This window comes from Saccostrea cucullata, unplaced genomic scaffold (genome assembly GCF_032062105.1).
Source record: "Saccostrea cucullata isolate Sc308-1 unplaced genomic scaffold, CSIRO_AGI_Scuc_v1 ctg740, whole genome shotgun sequence".
NCBI classification, from domain to species: Eukaryota; Metazoa; Mollusca; class Bivalvia; order Ostreida; family Ostreidae; genus Saccostrea; species Saccostrea cuccullata.
The window spans coordinates 74568-98567 of record NW_026917965.1 but is presented as its reverse complement, the minus strand read 5'-3'; the positions used below and the strand labels follow the sequence as shown (position 1 = coordinate 98567).

The window sequence follows — 24000 nt, the reverse complement described above, 5'->3', positions numbered from 1 at the left end:
AACTCCTTGTGACGTAGGAAAGTTATGTATACAAAATGGATAAAATCTTTTATCCAATCAAATGACGTGTTACAAGTAAAATTAAATTATTAGAATATGCATGTGACAGGTATTATTTTGATCAGAGTAGTATTCAAGATTCTTTTATTTTAGGACTCGCTAGTGTCTCCCTCAGAAGAAGAAATTACCCATGATTCTTTCTCAGGTGGACCAGTTGTTACCAGTTACAAGGTACAATCTTAAACTCTTTTTTATTTTGTTTATTGCTACACGGTATAACATGAAACATATGAAGTGATGCTTTTTTTTTTTGCATGTTTTACGGTATATCACTGGACTTCTTTACTTATGAGATGCATTTTATCTTAAAACATAGCACCAAAAGTTTTGCATAGAAAATTGAAAGGAAGTGGTGCATTACACTCTTAGTCTCTTACACATTCTGTCCATTTTCTACAGAGTGATATTTTGTATAAAACTGCTTATTTTCAAGCAGCTTTTTCTTCCAGAAAATATAGAGCACAGCCTAGAACAAGATTTATATTTTTACCAAAGATGTATCTATCCAATACTAATTAGTGACAGAAAAATTACGTATGTTCTACACTGCGCTCTATGTTTCCCATAAGAAAAAACATCAAGAAAAAGGCATATTTTTGGCTTTTTTGTTAGATTGCAAAAATAGCATTATTTTTCATGTCATTTACAGCTAGTGAGTGCATATAAATGTGAAAAATATATTGGAAATATTTCTAATATAATCTCTTCTATAAAATAAATATCAATTAAACATATCTGAACATCATTCTAAAATGTTGATTTTTAGGGGGCCAAAATTGGCTCTTATCATATATACTCCTTTGAGCTACAGCCCTGACAGTTTGAAATGTCTACTCTTTTTTTCAGCAAGTAAAACCAAGTAATCCTCATGAAGAACAAGAAATACTGGAAGGCATTGAAAAGATTTACTACAACACGGAGGGTATAGATACCAGTCATTATGAACTGAGGGTGGGTTTAATTTAACTACAATACACTGTATATAGAATATAAACAGACCTTATTATGATTATTTCTATGTGCCATAGTCAAGCATCTTGAAGCATATTGTTGTTTCCATGATTGTTTTGCTGGTTTTCTGTTTACAAATTGAAAGTAGTCACATTTTGAGTTTGAGAGGCTTTTTTTTTGGACAGTGAAAAAATCGAAGGCCTCATTTCAGAGCAAGGTCATATTTAGAGGTGAAGGTCAGTTATCACTATGCCATTATCAGAAGGCATATTCATCTTAAAGTTTATGCTGGTCTTAAGCTTACTGAATTTATATATGTAAAAGGTGGGTATTTGTGTATGCTGTTTATCTAAAGGACAGCAAGCTGCAGACATGGCTAAACATAATCATCATAACATGCAATAAAATATTATGCATTCTTTTCAAATTTTGCTTCTTTATATTCAGCCTTTCTAAAGACTTATAATTATTAGCATGCTATTAGAATATTATTATTATTTAAGTTTATCTAATGTATCAAATTATTTGTAGAAACTACCAGAAGTTTTGGATTTAGGTGACATTGATTTAGATAGAACGAGGCTTCGCAAGCAACTGCAAGTGGTAAGAATCAGAACAATCAATATAATGGCATATTTTCACAGAATTTTGTCTTCCATATCAGATTAGTAGTCTCAAAATTTATGTCAATTGCAGGTTTCCAAAAAAGTGTCAGACCTGGTGCTTCAGAACCACCCTGCATATGCCAGGGAACTCCAGAGAGTAATGGACCTTCAGAAAACCCTAAAATATGCCAGTGTTATATGTGCCAATGGCAGAAGGTTAGTCAGATTTTACTAAGCCATATAAGTATCAGAGAAAATATTTTGATTTGTACCTCTTCCTCAGTTTTTACTTGTCTGACTTTATTTCATTTATTTCATTATTAGCCAGCTGTCGGTTGCCAGGGATACCTTCACTGCAGCCAGTCTGAACATGTTAGCCAACTACAGGAAGCGGCAACAACTAGTTAGCCTCTTAAAATCTCTGAGAACCATTAAAACTCTAGTAGGTGTTGCCAAGTAGGAAATATTGACTTTATAATTGCAGTTCTAATGGAGATTTATATTTTAATTAACCAAAATGTTCCTTTTGCCAAACTGAATATAATCTGTGAAAATGCAATTGAGGTGTTTGAACCGTTTCTTTACCAGCTTAACTAAAGAGTGAATAAATTTCTCATTGTAGCAAAGAACAGATGTGAGACTGAGGGAACTAATGGATGTGAGTGAATTCAATTACTGATCACTATTGTTATAAGGGAAGATAAGATCGCACAGTTTTGTTATTAGAAGATGGTCATCTAATTCTTTTAGAGTACTACAGGCATTATACATGTACTGTATGTGTTTAATGATGAGTATTAATCATGTACCTGTCTATAACAAATTTCTATTTTGTAGGAGGAGGATTACTGTGGGGCCATCCAGCTGTGTCTGGAATGTCAAAAGGCAGCCAGTACCTACAAACATTTTACCTGTATAAGGTTAGTGCCTTCAGACATTCTACCTGTATAAGGCTAATGCCTTCAGAATTTTACTTTATCAGGCTAGTGCCTTCAGACATTTTACCTGTATCAGGTTAGTGCCTTCAGACATTTTACCTATATCAGGTTAGTGCCTTCAGACATTTTACCTGCATAAGGTTAGTGCGTTCAGATTTTTACCTGTATCAGGTTAGTGCCTTCAGATATTTTCTGTATCAGGTTAGTGCCTTCAGATATTTCACCTTTATCAGATTAGTACTTTAAGGCATTTTACCTGTATCAGATTAGTGCCTTCAGACATTTCACCTGTATTATGTTAGTACATTCAGACACTTTTGCCCATGACCTAAGGGTGTGTCAGACCTTGAGTGCCTTCAAGGTCATTTTTCAAGGTCACTGGAAGAAAAAGTTCATAATTCAGTGTGCCTTAAATCTTTTTTATGGATAAACTTGGTAGGTTCTCAGTCTACACAAGGATTGCCCATGACCCAAGGGTTTGTCATGACCTTGACCCAAGGTCATTTGGGGAAGTTCAAGGTCACTGGAAGAAAAATTTCATAATTCATGTGTGATACATATCTTTATTATGGAAAACCTTACTTCTGAAAAAAACCCAGCGGGGGGTATTTTGTCCCCTTTGGACAGTTCTAGTTTTAATTATCCAAGAATTTGAGCTGTAGTCCTTCTGTTTTGTACATATATATAGGCTAATTCATTCTTATCTTTTACTGTTCTTGGCTCTTTCCTTTCAGTGAGTTGAACTCCAAACTACAGGATACTCTGGTTATGATTGAGGAACAGATTGATGTGGCATTATCCAAAACCTGTAGTAACTTTGACAAGACTCACTATGAGAAAGTTCAGACAGCTTACAAACTTCTAGGAAAAACTCAGGTGGGAATTAATTAACATCAGAATGCTTTATCATTCAAATCTCTGAGTCATGACTGAGAATCATAGTCATTGGAGAATGACATGGTCACATGGGTTCTAGAGTACAATTTGTGTATATACCATAACTTTATGACAGATATAAGGAGTTCACAGTGGGCTTGAAGACTTTCATAAAAAAAGACTGCCTGTCATAGCCATGAGTAAAGGTCACTGCAAAAGTTTGTGACAAATATCTGCATTGTTAAAAATAATCTTGGACTTGCTTGGATATTAGGGTTTTTCAAGCTCAAACTTAGCACAGTAATGATCAGAGGATTTGTCATCAAGATCAAGTCAAGGTAAAAAATATAGGTATTGTGAAATATCTGAAAAATTGAAGTAGAATTCTTCTTAGCTTTGTTTCAAAATTTGTATTGTTCTGAGTTTGTCCTAAGAGAAATTCCTTTTACAAATGTATCTGTAATTGGTTAAAAAATGGCTTGATATTATTTTCATGGAAGATTTTTACAGTTTATATTTTATTGAATTTGTATATGTGATTGTAGGAATTGATAAATATTATAAGTACATGTAAATTGTATCCTATCCAGATTAACTTACCTTTTCAATAGCTAAACCCATTTAATGACTTTTTACTTCTTATTTTACAGACAGCTATGGACCAACTTCACATGCATTTCACTAGTGCTATACACAACACAGCCTTCCAGATCGTGCTGGGCTACGTAGAGCTGTGCTCAGGGACGGGGAGAGAAAACTTCCACAAGAGACAATACACAGATTTATGCAAGGTATGACTATAGGTGCTTTGATTGCGAAGAACAATAAGGGACAAGCTTTGCAGGAGAATGTATAGAATTATTAACAAATCTGTTAGAAGGTAGCAGGATCACACATATTTAAATTAAAGTGCAAACAATCTTAAGTTTTTGGATTCAGTTTTCTGTGTATTTTTTCCAAATTGTAAAGCAGCAGGACTAAATTGTAAATCAAACATTATATCATACTTGTATACAGAGAAAGAAAGCTTGAAAATGACTGAATTATTTTTTAAAGTGTTTATATGGAAAACAAGTAGGAAATGTTGGTGTTAAATATGATATAATTATTTGATTAGTTTCCAAAATTACGAAAAGCCTCATATTTATGAAGAACATATATTTTTCCCACAGAATGTTACTCATGACAGTTTTACTCCGTGTTTAATTGACCTGAGCAAGGCATTATGGGAAGTGATGAAGAGTTACCATAAGACAATGAGGTGGCATGAAGAGCATGAGGAGGAATCAGAGGAAACGGAAGGTAGAGTCAGATGTAATTTAATGAAACTTCTTTTTAACAAAATTGCACTATGGAATCACCAGTGCTTTTTGGTGATTTGGTGGCTCAAACTTAATCTTTACGCCCTTCCCCTTCAGTGAAAACTCTGTCAATTCATCAGTATCTGCATCTTTGCTAGCCAAGGGTTTCTGATACACTACTCTCCTTATGAACCCTTTGCATACGGTGTTGATAGAAATTGGATTTATTTTTCGAGTTCTGATTGGGATTCAGTACACCCGGTCGACCAATCAGCAATTGTTTTTTGTAAATGACGAAATTTGCGTTCGGGATACTTCTTGACTCCTTAACCCTTTCAACACTGTAGACCGATACATCGGTCTGATAAAATTTTGTCTTGGAACACGGTAGACCGATACATCGGTCTCAGACACTAAACTGAAAGTAAAACGTTTATTCTTAGAAATAGAAAGTGTTCTCTGCGCAAAATCTTTCGCTATGAATTATGGGTAGAATGATGTAAACATCCGTTAACAAATATGGCAGACCACATGGCGAAAACCATGAAAAAATAAGGAAAATTAGATGATTAGTAAAGAAAAAGAAGAAGAAAGCAAAATGGCGGTAAACAACGAAGTGTCCGATCTGTCTGGCAATGAAAGATTTAATAAAATCAGGGAATTAGACATTATAGATGTTTCTAGACAACAAAAATACGAGTTATTAACAATGTTGTGAAATCTTGTCGGAGAAAGTTGACTCGGAATCGGAATATCAAGGCTCCTAAACAGAGGATGTTTTCCATGCCCCAGACTTCTTCCGATGTCCTGAAACACCCTGTTTTATTTATTAATAATTATGGACTTACTTTTAAATAAATTCTTACTCGGAAATAATTTCTCTTTTGAACGATGGTAAGAACATAATTGATTTTGAAACTTCATAGCAGCAAATTTATTAAATTATTGCATAAGATCCATTATAAAATGTAATTATGAATTTTATTAGTGTTTTTGACTTGACAAATAATTTTGTATATATATAAAATTTATATCATTTAAAAGAGAAATGCCTCACCTTTCTAATGATGTGTCATTTATTAAAATATGCAAAGAAATAAAGAAGTTATAGTATTTTTTGTGACCGAAGGTGAAATGTTTAGTGATGCCCCAAGTTACTCAGTGTACCAGGGGTTGGTTGATAAAAGTTACTCAGTGTTGAAAGAGTTAATCTCAGAAATGAAAAACGCAAGTAAACAACGATCCGTAAGATGACATGCAATTCTGTGAATAGCTATGGTGTCATCCATTATCTTCTAAATATGTGATTAAGAATCTATATTGAAGTTTCAGATTTGTTCTATAAATAATAAATAAACATAACTCAATTATTCTTGAAAAAAACTTTGATTTGATTTTTTTAAACACTTGTCTTTATTTCTGTTGATGACGCGATCTGTGCGTACCTGATAGATTCGAGATCACGTGACGGAAAACAATCCCGTCTTTTGACTTCACCGTATGCCAAGGGTTTATGAGGAGAGAAGCGTATCAGAAACCCTTGGCTAGCGAAGATGCAGTATCTGGAATTTATTTGTAAAGAGAAGTTAATTACAAAATCACATTCTCACAATTCAGTAAAATTTTGGTTGTTCATGAACATTGACCACCAATGATAAGTGATAACAAATTAATTTTAAATCATGTATTAAAAAAGTAAAGATTTAGATTAGAATCTCTATCTATCCTCAGATTTTTATGGATTTTGAATTCTTATGTTATATTTGAAGATGCATATATGTGAAATTAAGATAAAATGGACAGTGGAACAGAAACTGATTATTTATTTTATACATGCAGATGAGAAAGCACAGGCTGACTTCAATCAGCATTACATCAAACAGAAACTAGAGCATGGATTGAGTCGGATCTGGCAAGATGTCCAATCCAAAGTCAAGATCTTTGTCCTGGGTACGGATCTGTCTGGATTCAAACTGGAGGAGTTCATCCGTGTCCTAGATCTAGTCAACAGGTGTGGATCAGGATTGATGTCTTTATATTTTTGCAAGTCCAAAGTTTCCCCTACTGTAGATTTTTATGACACTTTGTTTTCATGAGAAAGATATTTGGCAAGACAAAATTTTTTACAAAGTTGGTCTATTTTTATTTATGAAAATAATCTCTTGCAATAAAAAAAATTTTCAAGAATGCAATTTTCAGACCAGACAGTCTCACATACTTACCACCATTAATAAAGTTCTTGTGAATGATTTATGATTTATATTACATATAGGTACAAATATTTATAACCAACTAAAAATACCACTTTTTAAAGCCACATGAATATGTTAGAGCATTAAATTTTGAAACAGTTCTAATGGAACATGATTCATGTATATATTTTTAATGTATTTATTTTATTTTTTCCAGGATGATAGAGATTGGGGAGGAATTTTGTAAGAGTAAGTCAGAGGGACTACAGGATTCCCTAAAACAACAGAGTTTAAACTACTTCAGGAACCACCACAGGTACAGTTCATCAGAATCTTCCCAGGATTTTAATACCAATGCTGTGTAGTTAATTGTCTTTACTTATATCTCTTAGTATAGAAGAGGGAGGGGGCTATACAACATTGAAAAATTTAATGTACATTCCATCACTTTTATTCCATCCAGCCGCCAAACATGAAACATCAACATATTTTGCTGTCATTTGTTATGACAATGCATAATTTTTTTTCATCAGGGGAAAGATGTTTTGTATATTTTTTGTTTTCTGTTGGTTTTTATAGTGAAAAATGTAAGTTTAGACAAAATTAAGGAGATATTGTCTTTTGTTTTCCCCAAACTTATGTTCTGTAAAAATTTGCATAAATATCTAAATAAATGTGACCATTCATTCAAATACATGTACAGGTATGTTCAGTTTGAAAAATTGATTTGGAAGTAGCTGACAGAACAGTTATTTTGTTTGCAGTTCTGTACATACTTGTGTTACCCTGTTGATTGATATTCCAGTGTTTTAATACTTTTGATTTACTTATACTTAGCATTGCATTTTCCATTTTTAGGTCACCTGAGTAAACTCAGGTGACCTATTGCTATCTGTTTTCGTCCGTCGTGCGTTATCATTTGAACATTTTCAGCTTCTTCCCTGCAACCACTGAACCAATTTCAACTAAATTTGGCACAAAGCATCTATGGGTGAAGGGGAACAAAAATTGTGAATTTCATGTTCTCTGCCCCCCTGGGGCCTGGGGGGTGGGGCAAAAACCACTAAAATTAGTGCAATCTTTAAAAATCTTCTTCTTTACTCCTGGACATTAAGCAGTCAAACTGTTTGCATGATTGTAATCAGCATTGAGTCCTCTACCAAAATTGTGAAATTCATGGCCCTGGGGTCAGGGGTTCTATTGCTAGGGCGGGGCTAAATAAGTATATAGTGAAAATGCATTATTTCTTTGAAAATCTTCTTCTCTGCTCCTGGGTATTAAATAAACTAACTAAGTGCATAGTTATGATGAGCAAGAGTGCCTCTACCAAAATTGTGAATTTTATGGCCCCAGGGTCAGGAGTTCTGGTGTTAGGGCGGGGCTCTATAGATTATATAGTGAAAATTCATGAATTCTTTGAAAATCTTCTTCTCTGCTCCTGGGTATTAAATAAACTAATTAAGTGCATAGTTATGATGTGCAAGAGTGCCTCTACCAAAATTGTGAATTTTATGGCCCCAGGGTCAGGGTTCGGGAGTTAGGGCGGGGCTCTATTGATTATATAATGAAAATACATGAATTCTTTGAAAAAATTTCTTTTCTGCTCCTAGGAATTAAATAAACTAAGTACATAGTTATGATGAGCAAGAATACCTCTTCCAAATTTTGATTTTATGGCCCTAGGGTCAGGGGTTCTAGTGATAGGGCGGGGCTCTATTGATTATATAGTGAAAATACATTAAATCTTTGAAAATTTTCTTCTCTGCTCTTGGGTATTAAGCAGATGAACTACCTATGTAGTTATGATGAGCAAGGACCCTAATCTTCCAGAATTGTGAATTTCAAGGCCCGAGGGTCAGGGGTACTATGGGGGGGGGGTGTACTTATATACTGAAACTGGATGAATTGTTTGAGATCTACTCCTTGGTATTAATCAAATATTTTTGAAAAGCAAGGGTGCCTTTTCAAAAATTGTGCAATGTGTGGATCTAGGCCTAAGGGTCAGGGGTTCATGTGTGATAGGGGCATTACTGATTATTGCTGAATATTACTGATTACTTGAAATACATTTTTTGTACCCCCACCCTGCCTATGGGTATTAAGTAAACAAACTAAGCAACTGCTAAGTGTATTGTTATGATGATCAATGGTGCCTCTTTCAAAATTGTGAACGCCATAGCATCTGGCTTAAAACATGAATCAAATTAAATCACTGGAAAGTTGTTGCATAATGCTCAGGTGACCTATAAGGCCCATGGGCCTCTTGTTACCAATAGGCATAAAAAGAGGTATTTTTTATCAGTAAAACATTTAAATCCATTTTATCAAAGTGACTGACATTTCATCATTCCTATTTATAGATACAGGATGGAGGAGCTCCGAATGTTCCTGGAGAATGAGGGCTGGGAGTTGTGTCCAGTTAAAACCTCGTTTTCTTTTGTCCACTTACTGGTAAGGAAAGGCTACTTTCACTTTCTTTAATAAAGATTTGAAATTATCAAATTTAGACAATCGATGGATGGTAAAAATTTTGGCTTTAACTGATAGGACACCACCTCTGTTGTTTCCAGTCGTATTTATATCTGAGTTTATATCAAAGTCGATAGACTCCATAGAGGTCATAAGATTTTATTATGCCCCGCCATGAATATTGCCGGGGCATATAGTGTTTGTCATGTCCGTCTTCCGTCCTTCCGTCTGTCTTTCCGTCACACTTTGCATTTAGCTCTGTTCAAAGCTAAGTTTCAAAGAAATTATCCAAGATATTTTCATCAAACTTCATTTGCTGATAGATATTGATGAGAGCTATGCAACAGCATCACCATTTTTTGACCTTGACCTTTCCTTTGACCTTGGCCTCACTTTTCTTAAATTAGTGTTTAGCTCAGTTTTAAACATACCATTCAAGATGGTGTTATCAAACTTCACATGTTAATACATACTGATGAGAGCTATTCAACTACATCAACATTTTTTACCTTGACCTTCCTTTGACCTTGACCTCACTTATCTTTAATTAATGTTTCTCTCAGTTTTAAAGATACCATTCAATTTTAATCAAACTTCATATGCTGTTACACATTGATGAGAGCAATTCAACTGCATCAACATTTTTGACCTTGAGCTTTCCTTTGACCTTTGACCTCACCATCCTATATCAGTGTCAAACTTCATATGCTGATACATACTGATGTAAGCAATTCAACTGCATCAACAATTTTGACCTTGACCTTTTATTTGACCTTGAACTCACTTTTATTAAATTGTGTTTAATTCAGTTTTAATTAATGACATCATTTCTAGATATTTTTATTGAACTTCATATGCTGATACATATTGATGAGAGATATGCAACTGCATCAAGTTTTGACGTTAACCTTTGCTTTGACCTTGACCTCACTTTTCCTAAATTAGTGTCAAACGTCTTAAGCTGATACATACTAATGTAAGCAATTCAACTGCATCACTATTCAAGATATTCTGATCAAATTTTATTCACTAATACAAATTTTCATGTTGCTTTACTAATATACCCTCGGCGGGGCATTCACGTCCTATGGACATATTTCTAGTTAATCCTATAAGAAAATGAAATATTTTCACAACATATATAGGCCACATAAAATTGAAATTACAATTCTCAGGCCCACACATACCCAATTTCAGGTAGCCACATTCCAATTTTTTATCGTATTTTAATAAATTAAAGTTGGTAATGTGAAGACCAATCTGGGAAAGAAGATCTGCCCTCATTTTCTCGTAGTTTAGTACTCATAAATCGTTTTCAGTAGTCATTTCAAAGAGACTTGGCTACCTTTCCTGTCTTTTGTTTAAAATTTATTCAAAGATCATTCCTATGCAGTTCATAGGTTGGTAAGCAATGAACAATGCAAACCTATTGATCAGACATGGAAAGCATATGTGTATCTATGAACAGAGAATTTTTTTCATTATTTCATAGAAAATTTGAGATTAAAAAAACACCCCACATCTATTTTATTGTGATTCATGAATATATTGATAAAGAAAAAACCTCCTTCCTTCATCTGTTTTGTAGAAAATTAGCTTGAGAACCATAGAATTAAATCTTTATAGCCATATCATGATAAAAAGCAAGCAACTGTCCAGGAACTACTTTTGTTATCAAATTTATGTACAGTCAATTTAAAAAAAGAAAATAAATAAATTCCTTTCCTTGTGTTATCAGGGTGATAAATTGCCACTCATTCAGGTTAGAAATGATGTATCTACATTAAAAATAGACCTCTGCATGCCATCTGATATGGATGCTTATACCATTAATATAAAAATCCAATATTTATTGCCTTCTTCATGTGTCCTTTCTGTAAAGAATCAAGAATATTCCAGTTCAACACTGTATTTATCATTTCTTCCAAAAATTCATTCTTTTTCTATTTCACAAATCAACATTTACACATATGGTTTACAAGTACAATCACAACAACAGATATTCTGACACTCTAGTCAATTTTTAAATCTAGATGCTTACTTTTATACGCTTACAGACACTGGGTCACATGTCTATTAAATACAATTATTTCACATGCTGCAAAAAGGAATTGTTTAACCTAATTATTTAATGTTAATTTTTAATTAATCTGAGTCTAATGAAGCAGGCTTCTGAGACTCGTCAGCCCCTGGTGTTTCCAGATCCACATTAACAAAGTCATTTCCCATTTTCTTTTCTACATTTTTTTCTTCGTTTTCCTCCACCTTCTCAGTTTCCTTCTCCGTTGTTAAGGTGTCCTCTACTTCCTTTTTTGGTTCCTCCTTATTTTGACTGGTGCCCTCCTCCAGGTCTATGACATCATTTTCATTTAAGCCCAGGCCTGAGGAATCCCCCACAGCATCCTTAGGCTCCAGTAGTTTCATTTCCTCCATTTCTCTTCCCTTATTTTTCTGTGGTGTAGCTCCCTCTTTTTTGCTAGCTACAAGTAAAAAAAGAACAAAGATGATTTTTTTTTTCAATACAGTTAAGCATATAGTAAATCTTGATGTATTAGAAATTTTCTTTTGATGATCAGACAATGAGAAAATTTTACCCCAATGAAGATTGAAATCGAGTTTGAAATGGGATATCGTAATATTTAGACATTTCCTTAGACAAGAGCTAAAATTACAATTTATGATATTACCTGAAGGCTAAACACACAAATTAGGATTCCTATTGATGAAGTATTTCATGAAAACACTTCTATCATTTATCACCTAAAAAGACTGTTGTTAAGTTTCTCTCACCAGTTTTCTGTTTTTCCCGTTTCTTGTTGCCGTAGGGATAAGATCTGTAGTAGCAGTAGGTGATGAAGAGAATGATAAGAAAGAAGAAAGCTAGACACACTCCCGTTACCGCTCCGTATACTGTGGTCAGTGTCCATGCGCGCTCTAATTCGGCCAATGTATCTAAAGCACGGCTATCTGTAAAAAAAAAAAAAAAGAAAAGGGCAACGTCACTAATGAAGTTCACACTTAACCCCCTGTGTTATTGAGATATATTTATAGCCAAAAAATTACAAATTCTTAGCTTTGAGTTTCATTAACAACAAAAGCATTAGATTCATATGGGAAAAGGTTTAAAATGTGAAGGTATTTTTTTAGATATTGATTTTATGTACATGTATTGTCATGAAATGAAGAAAATTTGACACAGTGAATAAAAGGTCCAGAATTTTTGTTACATGACTTTGATGTATCACACACAGTGAATATAGAGCTCAGAAATTTATTGATGTATCACAATATAGAGAAAACATGCTAATTTGACAACTTTCAGTAAATCTTTCTGTAACATATGAAAAATAGAAATTGAGTTATTCCCCTTTTTCTGTAAAATTGAGTCATTCCCCTTTTTTGAAACTTGGAACAATACAAGATTATAGAAATTGTGGAAATATTTTATTTTCTACTAATGTTTGCAGCATAACATTTTTACTCTTAGGTCTACAGGACCAATAACCATGTGCAGTAACTGGACCTGTGTCAGATTTGTATGTTCTTATTGTGACAAGATAAAATGTTTAATTCATCTAAGGAATATTTACAAATGCAATTAACATTTTTAATTGCATAATCCATTTTTATTACAATTATAAATCATAGTAGCTTTTAATTTTCCTGACTTAATTTAATTGAATTAAAAATAGAAAATATCAAAAGAATAAATGATAAAAGTATCGATACATTTAAGTAACAATTTTAAAATGAATGAATATTCAATGGGGTATTTGGCATACATATGTATCTAGTGTGTACCCCCACCTTCTTCCAATAATTCATTTGCTGAAATATACAGATACAGTAACAGTGTGCACAGTTAAAGCAGTAAGCGGCAAATGATAAATGTAATAATTGGCAAAACAGCCTTCCAAATACCTTTCATGTTTATTTCATCAATTTTATTTTACTTTTTACCTTTGCTCTTATTAATGACTGAAATTCTGTCTTAAAAAATAAACCTTTTTTTTTTAATTGTCACTTTGAACAGACTAATAAAGTCTATTAATAATTTAGTTTTTAGTTCCATTTCTAAACTACAATTATCCATTTAATTACTCTTTGATAATATTAACCCAACCCACAAAGACAAATGGGAAGAAATACCTGCATTAGACAAGGCTATCTGATCACCATTGTTGCTGTCATTACAAGATGGATGCAGGAAGAGCTGAAAGTTAAAGTCATGGCCAACAGAGGCTGGTTCTGATATGTTTATAAATAGCGAGTAGGCATCAAAGCAGCGTTCCCTCTCTAGTTCTGTGTAGGATGGGCCTCGATACTAGTAAAAACATAAAAGGGAATAATGCAATCTTAATTTAAAGGACTTTGTTGGAGATTGCTAAAAGTACAAAACTACAATGGTTACAGTACAGGATGAATCATCTTCAATGCACAGCCTACTTATACAATGTAAGTCATATTAAAACACATCTTTGAACTTGGATAAAGCCACGATTCAGAGTCTGCTTATAGCTTTCTCCTACCAGAATGGGAAAGCATCATACATTTTGGCCGTGGTTTGTGATGATGGATAAAGTGTTGAGTTGAGTGCCAGTATTTATCTCAGGTAAAACGGGTAATAATCAGTCTCTCTCTCTCTCTCTCTCTCTCTCTTTCTCTCTCTCTCAATAAACAAAAAACAAATCCATAAATTTACATTGTGGGCTTTTATAAAGTCATTGCATTTAAAACTTGTTTGATTTGTAAATAAATGACAGAAGAAAAAAATAATTAATTAAACAAGGGTAGATTTGTTTTTTTTATGTAAATAAATAAGAATTAATGCATATCTTTAAAGGAACATCCAGAATTTTAATTTTGGAATTGATTCTAGCAATATATATTCATGTACACTTATAGACCTTGCAAACAAGTTGTATGATGAAAATCATGAAAGGTATTTTACAAAACTTTTTAAAGACTGTTTAAAACCTTTCCTTAATCAGCAAAATCCTTTGAAATGTAAACCAGAGTCTCTACAGGTTTTTTAAGCAGGTGGTTTTTGAAGAAAGAAGAAATTTTTTTTATCAATTTATAATTAAGAATAACCATGCAGATTAAGAATATACCGTATGAGTGAAAAATTAGCAAGACGCAAAATTACTGATTTGTCCTTAATAATGGGTATGTTATTTTTAGTGAGGAGTAATATTAGTTATATTAAAAAGCTCAATAAAGAAGCCATTACAACTAAATGGCAATTAATTTTTAGAGATATTCAATTTTAGCAATCTCGGCACCATCGCTAATAAAGCCAAAATTAAATCCTTGTTAAAAATTCTGCTTATTGGTATTAAAGAAAACTTAGTATACATGTACCTCAGTCAATGAGCCTGGAATGGGGGTAAATTGGAAAATAATACCCATGTTGTCTAAAGTCCCAGCTCCTTGGATACAGATTTGTCGTTTACATCGTTGTGAGTTGTTGATTCCGACTGTGACTTCACAGAATCCCCGAGGTAGTCGTCCATTGGCCACCAGAGTGACATTTTCTGTGGATCGTGGCGCCAGTGTAAAGCTGTCTCCACAAGTGTTATTCTCATTTCCAGCAGTTCCGATGATATAGACTGAAAATATGTCAGAAAATATGTAGTTGGTAAAAACTGTATTTTAACAACCCCCCATTTCACATCATTTGAATGCTTTTACTATGTTTATCAAGTACAAAATAATATGCTAATATTATAAATACAAAAACTCAAAAAAAAAGAAGACAGTTTAAAATTTATTTCATTTTAGGATGGCATATGCTTTTCCATTATATCTTTTTCTCTTGTCATGCAAATTCTGATGAAAAAAGAGATGTGAAAATAGATATGCTTTTAATGAATCTGTAGTTGATATCACATAAGCATTGCAGAATAAATACATGTATTGATATATTCATACTTCAGTCTCATTAGATCAATTATTTTCTAATGATTTCAAAAAACAAAACCTGCAGCACTGCTTTGCTTTATACAGTAATTATGTTTGCTCATTAGTCATTCAGTTCTTCAATTGGTATTGATTCATTTTCTCTGTATGAAATTTTTGCTGTATGTATCCAGTAAGAACTAGCTTTAAAATGCTCAAATCAATTCAAAGGAGCTTGCAACCAATTCTTGTTAAATTATATTTAAAGTAAAACTATATAGATATCTTTTTTTTCTGTATTATAATGTAAGAGATTCCTTCAATTGTTTGGCGATTTTTTTATGAGAGTTATCTCCCGTTTAATTCTAGATGGAACTTGAATTCAAAGCACACAACATACACACACTCTTTGGAGTGATGTAAACAACGTTATTTTTATACTCACACATTCTTTGCGAAAACACAGAGTTGAGCAAACCTAGCAAGATGACTGTTACTGATAATCCCGCCATAGTGATGCTGAAAAAAAAAATAATACGGTCACTGGACGTGTGTTTTAAGAGGCTTCCGTTGTATGAATTTCCCAACAACCTTAATTGTTTTCTTTGATTTTTTTTTTTCGATATTCGAGATAAACTGGTCTACTTTTAAATCAGTCTTTTACCAGTTTAATTACTAGTGAATAAAAAGACGACTCAGAAAACGTTAATTATTAGTTATATTGATTTTTGTTTTGCAAACATGTGCAGTTATACAATAAATAGGTTAGCTTTGATGCGAGTGTTGAATAAACCACTTGTTAACTATGTTCCTTTAAACAAAGACACAAACTTCATATGGTGTACTTATAAACATCGTCAAGTACTTACGTCTATAAATACTGACGTACACTGGGTCCTGGTACAAATCGAAAAATTACATACACTTTGCAAATTAATAAGAAAGGAGAGAACAAAGCTTGTATTTTTTTTTTAAACTAATGAAATACGAATACATACGTTTTCGATCCCTGTTCGTAGAAACCCAACCTGAACACTTCTCACCACGGCTCAATGTGGAAAGGTCGGCGAGGCGGAAGATACAACTCAGAACGACGGAAACGGCGCATGAATCACGTACAGCATGTATATACTGTACCACACAGGAAAAGTAGAGATTAGTATTCCGCAATAGCAACGACTAATTGTGAAATTTATGTTACATCTTCAGTTTTTTTTCGAGATCATTGATCGCGTTTAAAACCCGATTTATCTGGGATTGTAACACAATATAGCGAACACTCTATCATTCCCAAGACTGGCTTCGCGTAAATCGTAGATTTGAGATCGATAGAAAAAAAAATTGGACCACACAAGTTTGATTTGCTGTGTAGTGTCGGCGTGGTTTTCTTGGTTTCCACAAAAAAATTGATCAACTTGTCTGTATCAATTATATATTCTGCGACACGAGTCGTATGATGTGTTTACTGCTAGTGGCAAAAATTGACGAATTGACAATATTGAGGCAACCTTTTCCTGTCTGTATAATACCCCTTGAGGTTTTTATGTTTGATAAGAAACGTTGAAATATTTTTTATAGTTGTAAGTCGCATGTAAGTCGTATTCAGCATGATTTAGTTCCGATAAATCGGATTGCCCCCCCCCCCTCCCCGTTTTTAGTTAAACAATTAGAAGTAAATGTGCTGTCTTCCTGCTAAATACATTAATAAAATGCAGTAATCTGGTTAAGTGTACAAAACTGACGATTTATTGTTTTCTTAAACATTGAACCTCTTCAATATTTATTTTACCATAACCCAGGACACTTTTTATTTGCAAGAAGGAAGTTTGTCTTCTGTGAAAATACAGAGAAAGAGGGATACAATTAATGATCACATCGTCTTGAATTTTTTTTAAATTCTATGGCCATTTTTATCTTGAACAAATAAAAGCCTCCTGGAAAAGAAGCAATAAAAGTATCGGAAAATGCATTAAATTTCACCACATCGTATGATATGCCCATTTGCGTCACGTTGCAAAAATTTCGTATAAAAACGCGAAAGTTTTGTATATGCATTATAATGCGAACGTTTTGCATTTATTTACAATATTTTGCGTTATTATGCGTAAGTTTTACATTTATACGCGCAAGTTCTGCATTATATCGCGAAACTTTTCCAATTATTTACGTTATATTGCAAAAATTTCGCGCATGTTCGCCAGAGTTTCGCGTTATAATGCACTTTTTTTTTATTAAACTTCAAAAATGAACTCAGGATGTCAAGGAAATAAAAAAGAATTTGAAGAATGACAAAATGATCCAAAAGAAAAAAGTACCTCCCACATAGTTCAATTGCCCAGAAAGTTTAAAAGGGGATGGGGATGAAAGTGTTCATAGAAAAAATAATTTTCCCATTTTAAATTCGTATTGACATTTTCCATAGGATTACCTTATGCCTGGGTCTGTCCATTTTTTATTCAGAAAATTTAGAGGATTAAATTATGAAGGACAATGCACTGAAAGGAGAAATACTCAAGTAGTTAAAATTATACTCTAATATTTAAAGTGACTTTGACAATTTTTAGAACTATATTTAGAACATTAAACTTTTTGGAGTGGGAAAGTATTTTGGAGTCATGACAATTAAAGCTACTCTTTTTCATCAGCAAAAGGAAATTAAAGAAGCTCAGATTTTCTATTCTTGATTGCTGAAAACCCAATTTTAAGACCAAAGATTTGACACATTTCCTTAAAATTAGTATTGCAGCTTGGTATTCAGCATATTCTGTTTATCTCAGCAAAATAAGGGGACCATAGTTTAATTGCATCTGTACCCCTCAAACTTGCCAGAAATTCTTGAGAGTGTTATTTCAGTCTATCTACTCTCAAAATACATAATTTCCATAGAATTATAAAAACTTTTCGATGTTTTATGAAGGGGGGGGGGTTATAACTGCAATATTTAAAATATGAGTTCAGTATAGTTGAATGCCAAGAAAAGAAAAAAAAAGATAATATAAATATTGCATGTAGCTGAGTGTAACATTGAAAATTTTCACCCCAAGAAAACTATTGTCAACCGAGGTGCAGCCGAGGTTGAATTTCCATAGAATTAATGTTACACTCAACTACATGCAATATTTATTATATTATACTGAATGTTTTATACAAATACATATAACAGTGAACCGTGCGCGCATAAATTCTGCGCAGTCGGTATTTTTTGGAATACCACCCGTCGTCAAGCAATATTGACTGTTGCTACGTTGGAGGGCGTGGTTTTATTATTCAGCGGGTAATAGTATTTTTCAACAAACGTTTCTCGACCAATCAGATTCCACTAATTTATATGAAAGTATAATATTGCTAATTGTTAATAGAGTTTTGTGCAGTGTCAACCTTATGTATATGTAATTTTAAATTAAGTTGTCATAAACATAGGGCATGATGTTAATTTATAAAATTGTAAGCTCTTTTAGTATGTGTTTGATACTCATTGATGCACCAATATCTAACTAGTATATATTATAATATACCATAGGATATCTCTGTAGCATGATATTACAACACCCAAACAGTTCTGCTATGTACGTAATTGCTTGAAATGTGTATCAGCATTATCTTGGTAGTTATTGATTCAAGTGTAAAAATTTTAGCTCACCTGAGCCAAAGGCCTAAGAGAGCTTTTCTGATTGAAATTTGTAGTCAACTGCAACATTTGTAAACCTTTTATATGTCCATATTCTTCCCTAGAAAAGCTTGACCAATTCCAAACAAACTTAATTGCAAGAACTCATCTTGAGTAAAGGTAATTCTGTAGTATTCTATATTGGCAAATTTGGGGGGGGGTTGCAAAAAAAAAAACCTAACAGTAGTGGGTACATACTTTTATAGACATACATTCCTAGCTTGCTCATATCATGCCACCTCCCTTTGCCCCCAAGCAGCCAGGGCTATAAATACAGAGAATGTTGTCTTTATTGAATACTGTGGCCCATGGGCCTTTTTCTGTCAAAAATATTCCATTGCAAAAATTTGCCACCATGTGTCCTTCTACTTCACAACATTTATTTGTATTTACAGGAATTCCGCTTTATGAAATCATGGATGAAATCCCCAAATGTGTCACTGAATTCCAGCACCACAACTGACCCATCAGAGGAGGGGGTATTGGCACCACCCAAGAGGCGGTACTTCACGCAGGAAGAGGAAAGGAATCCTTTTGATGAAAAGCCAGATGAAGATGAAAATGAGGATTTCTTCTCTGGATCATGGGTAAAAAATCAGTTCCTTGTTTAAATGTTTGTAGTAAAGAAAAAAAATTATCTCCAGCTCCCTGGCACTTTTAAAACTGTACAGTGTATAGATTAAAGAAGCACATTGACCCTTCTAGCAGGTTTTGCTCAAGAGGTCAAGGTCAACAAAGAAGGGCATTATTTTTCTTTGAACATCATATCCACCCACATGGTCAATTTTTTACTTTGACTCTACTCACCAAAAAAAAAAATGAAAGACTATGCACTTAAGGTCAAGGTAAAATAAGAATTTCAATTAAAGTCTGTGTTTTTTCCTATGATTTTTCACCCATGCAGTCTGGTCTTGTTTAATGTTTACTAAAAGAAAATCCTTGAGATGAAAAGTATCTAAATTATTTAGATTTTTCCTCAATTTCAATTATAGGATTCTTTCCAGATCTGCTCCAAAGCTCTTAAGATCTAAGATTTTAAATTGAGAATAGGCTCCCATGTTTACCTTTTAATTAGTAAACATGATTAGTAAACGTGTTAACATTTACAGGGGTGACATATCAGTATTATTAATGTACTAAGTAATTGAGCTGCCTGAAATGAATATTGCTAGTGTCAACATATACCATCAATCAATGACATTAACAATATAAGGTTACATGTTTACTTAAAACCTATGAAAACAAATTGATTTTGCTAGATAAGAAGCAGCTAACTGACAAGAATAATTAAGGTACATAAACCCTCTGCTTACTCATATAAAATGTTTCATTAACTTTTATGATTTTCCAAAAGAAAAGTATATGCTGAATAAAATACTAACAATTTTATCATGGCTTGCGGGGCTAAATTTGACAAAATAGGCACTTCAACTTGACATATTTATAAATATTAGAAATAATAGACATTTGTGTCATGAAGAGTTATCTCTTTTATCAGAGTATCAATGAACCTTAAAATCTGCTTTTTATTCTGTAGGACGATGAAGATAATGGTAACTTAAGTGATAGTGATTCAGATGTACCAGATGAACTGAAGCAGGATTACATTGATGAGTTGACTGGAGAGGGAAGGTCAAACAGGTCAGGGGAACTCTTCTGTGTCAAGAGGTCTAAACAGACTCTTGGTCAATAATTATTCTGTTTCTTGAAAAATATATTAATTATTTTTCCAGCTAGAGAGAGTGAGTGCAGCAGCATCAAAGAAAGTAATTAAATTTGCCCATCCAGGCAGTAATGAATTGTCTTTGGTTTCTCATACAATTAGTTTTTTGTTGATTATACGCTGATTAACACATGCTGCATAGAGATCAAAAGATGGATGTCTGATGGAAAATGAAATTTGAGCTGGGAGGAGGGAGTCAGGGCTAATGGTTTTATTATCAGATAGTCAGATATTGATAATTTTATATGCTCACAAGAGTGTGTATTGCACATGAGACTATCTATTATTGGTATGTTAAATGTTCCTTTTTCTGATAAAACATAAAATTATTATTGTAACCCCCCCCCCACCAGCAAACAAATTAAGGTTTGGGGAGGGTTTGTCTGTCATTTCATCTATCCATTGATCAGTCCATCCGTTAAATTTTGTTAAGGCAAAACTTTGTTACGGAGAAATACTGGAAGGTCATACATGGTTCAAAGATTGCTTATGGCCCAACCATGTGCCGTGACTTTGATCCAAGGTCATTCCTACATATTCAATGTCACTGGCAAAAAAGAATAAAACTTCCACAAAATCATTGGAAGCTCATCTTTAGATCAGGGTTGGTTATTACCAATACTATATGATTAATTTCATTCAAGGTCATTCTTGCAAGGTCACTGGCAGAAAAAGAGTGTAAAAGTCTTGCCTGGGCTAATAGAGAATCTGTGGAAGCTCATACTTGTTCTCCAAAGATTGCTTATGATTTAAGGGTGTGTCTTGACCTAAATTCAAGGTCATTCCAACAATTCAAGGTCACTGTTGCAAAAATGTATATATTTCATGTAACAGGTCTGTAGTTTTTTAGCAAAGAAACAGTGCATGTTCATATTTCACTGAAAGTCCACTAATGATTAGAAGATGAGTCATTTTTTTTAACCAAGGGCATTCTAACAAGTTCAAGGTCACATTTACAAAATTTGAATAGACTCTTTAAAAAAAAGGGGGGAGGGGTATTTTCTGCTTCATATACAGTACCGTTACATATACTAGTATGAATCATCACTCATCAAATTAAGTTTTAAAGGGAACGGATGGAGGGTGTCTTTTAAAAAATGAATTTAGTTTTTGTCAGACGTTGAACTTTTGATCTTAATGCCCTTTACGAATTGCTGCGGGGAGCAGACTTGGCATTTAGATTTAAAAGTTAAACATGGTTTTGATTTTATTTTCATTTTTTAGGCATGTAAAGAGGAGATTATCTAAGAGTAAAAATGAGAAGTTCATTCCCATTGTAACCAACACAACCTTGAATGTAATGAGAGTGATAGGTAGGTAGGATTAATGACATTTGTAATAGTGAATAATAAAGTCAGAGTGTATTTTTTAATATTCCAGTGTTTAAGTTTATACATTTATTTCTATAGGGAAGTACATGCAGATGATGACAGTGCTTAAACCTATTGCATTTGATGTCATACTGTGTATGTCCCAGCTGTTTGACTTCTACTTCTACACTGTGAGTTACAATCACGACACAATATTTTTAGCTCACCTGAGCCGAAGGCTCAAGTGAGCTTTTCTGATCAAATTTTGTCCGGCGTCCGTCTGTCCGTCCGTCTGTCTGTCTGTCTGTCTGTCTGTCTGTCTGTAAACTTTTCACATTTTCGACTTCTTCTCAAGAACCACTGGGCCAATTTCAACCAAACTTGCCACAAAGCATCCTTGGGTGAAGGGGATTCAAATTTATTCAAATGAAGGGCCACGCCCTCATTCAAGGGGAGATAATTGGGAATTAATGAAAATTTGGTGGCATGTTTTAAAAATCTTCTTCTCAAGAACCACTGTGCCAGGAAAGATGAAACTTATGGGGTAACATCCTCAGGTGGTGTAGATTCAATTTTGTTCAAATCATGACCCCCGGGGGTAGGGCGGGGCCAAAATGGCCGACCAAAGTTTTACATAGAAATATATTGGAAAATTCTTTAAACATCTTCTTCTCAAGAACCACTGTGCCAGGAAAGATGAAACTTATGGGGTAACATCCTCAGGTAGTGTAGATTGAAGTTTGTTCAAATCATGACCCCCAGGGGTAGGGCGGGGCCAAAATGGCCGACCAAAGTTTTACATAGAAATATATAGGAAAATTATTTAAATATTTTCTTCTCAAGAATGACAGAGCCATAATTCATCAAATTTATATGGAAGCATCCTCAGGTAGTGAAGATTCAAGTTTGTTCAAATCATGACCCCCGGGGGTAGGGCGGGGCCAAAATGGCCGACCAAAGTTTTACATAGAAATATATAGGAAAATTCTTTAAAAATTTTCTTCTCAAGAATGACAGAGCCATAATTCATCAAATTTATATGGAAGCATCCTTAGGTAGTGAAGATTCAAGTTTGTTCAAATCATGACCCCCGGGGGTAGGGCGGGGCCAAAATGGCCGACCAAAGTTTTACTTAGAAATATATAGGAAAATTCTTTAAAAATCTTCTTCTCAAGAATGACAGAGCCATAATTCATCAAATTTATATGGAAGCATCCTCAGGTAGTGAAGATTCAAATTTGTTCAAATCATGACCCCCGGGGGTGGGGCGTGGCCAAAATGGCCGACCAAAGTTTTACATAGAAATTAATGGGAAAATTCTTTAAAAATCTTCTTCTCAAGAATGACAAAGCCATTATTCATCATATTTATATGGAAGCATCTTCAGGTAGTGTAGATTCAAATTTGTTCAAATCATGACCCCAGGGGGTAGGGCGGGGCCAAAATGGCCGACCAAAGTTTTACATAGAAATATATGGGAAAATTCTTTGAAGAATAGCAAATCCATGATTGATCATGGGATTACTTTTGGATTTTAACTTTTCAATAATAAACCAATTTCTACTTTTTCTAAGCTACAGTACTCAGGTGAGCGATGTGGCCCATGGGCCTCTTGTTACATTTTCCGTTGATTTTTTAGAATTGCTGTATACTGTATACAGTGTTATTTTCGCCCTTTTGAACTTGTGAACAATTTTGCCCCGTTTTTAAATTCACCCAGTCATAGTTCTGTTAAAAAATTATGAGGTGTAATTTGAATTTGTCTATTTTAAATTCACCCAATCAAGGAGAGGGCAAAAAGTGGCAAAAATAAAAAGGGGGCAAAAATTTTATACAGTATTTTTTTCTTTTATTATATCTAGAGATTTTTTAAATATCTCATCTGTTGTAGGTATATTCTTTCTTTGGTGCTGATACAGTAAGTAAAGAAAAATTAATTTTTACAATTGTTCATGCAGATAGAAAAACATGAATTTACTCAATTAATACTCTCTGTGATATTAATGT

At 33.6% G+C, this 24000-nt stretch overlaps 2 protein-coding genes across 3 annotated transcripts in view; one reads left to right on the top strand and one right to left on the bottom strand.

Moving 5' to 3' along the window:
- The window catches only part of LOC134269931 (syndetin-like), a 30611-nt gene that overhangs the window by 3215 nt on the left and 3396 nt on the right, over positions 1-24000 (top strand). The window contains exons 2-20 of one of the 2 annotated variants that reach the window (XM_062752135.1): positions 154-231; positions 907-1011; positions 1543-1614; positions 1708-1832; positions 1941-2058; positions 2239-2274; positions 2454-2536; positions 3289-3430; positions 4081-4221; positions 4603-4732; positions 6571-6742; positions 7141-7239; positions 9284-9374; positions 11131-11154; positions 19356-19547; positions 20498-20601; positions 21908-21996; positions 22093-22184; positions 23885-23911. In XM_062752135.1, the coding sequence (XP_062608119.1) occupies positions 154-231; positions 907-1011; positions 1543-1614; positions 1708-1832; positions 1941-2058; positions 2239-2274; positions 2454-2536; positions 3289-3430; positions 4081-4221; positions 4603-4732; positions 6571-6742; positions 7141-7239; positions 9284-9374; positions 11131-11154; positions 19356-19547; positions 20498-20601; positions 21908-21996; positions 22093-22184; positions 23885-23911 (1920 nt within the window). The remainder of the gene's footprint in view (positions 1-153; positions 232-906; positions 1012-1542; positions 1615-1707; positions 1833-1940; positions 2059-2238; positions 2275-2453; positions 2537-3288; positions 3431-4080; positions 4222-4602; positions 4733-6570; positions 6743-7140; positions 7240-9283; positions 9375-11130; positions 11155-19355; positions 19548-20497; positions 20602-21907; positions 21997-22092; positions 22185-23884; positions 23912-24000) is intronic. The other variant, XM_062752200.1, reaches the window with a different exon arrangement.
- Positions 11286-16534, bottom strand: LOC134270091 (uncharacterized). The gene is made up of 6 exons (XM_062752299.1): positions 16292-16534; positions 15739-15812; positions 14757-15004; positions 13542-13716; positions 12183-12359; positions 11286-11872 (listed from the first exon to the last, which is right to left on the bottom strand). The coding sequence occupies exons 2-6, from the start codon at positions 15803-15805 to the stop codon at positions 11538-11540; spliced, it is 1002 nt and encodes a 333-aa protein (XP_062608283.1). The 5' UTR covers positions 15806-15812; positions 16292-16534; the 3' UTR covers positions 11286-11537.

Excerpts from the sequence above, each read along its gene's own strand:
- LOC134270091 (XM_062752299.1), bottom strand. The coding sequence starts at position 15,805 with ATGGCGGGATTATCAGTAACAGTCATCTTGCTAGGTTTGCTCAACTCT. Across the intron at positions 12,360-13,541 it reads GATAGCCTTGTCTAATGCAG|ATAGCCGTGCTTTAGATACA; the intron begins GTATTTCTTCCC and ends TTTTTTTTACAG. Across the intron at positions 11,873-12,182 it reads ACGGGAAAAACAGAAAACTG|CTAGCAAAAAAGAGGGAGCT; the intron begins GTGAGAGAAACT and ends TTTTACTTGTAG.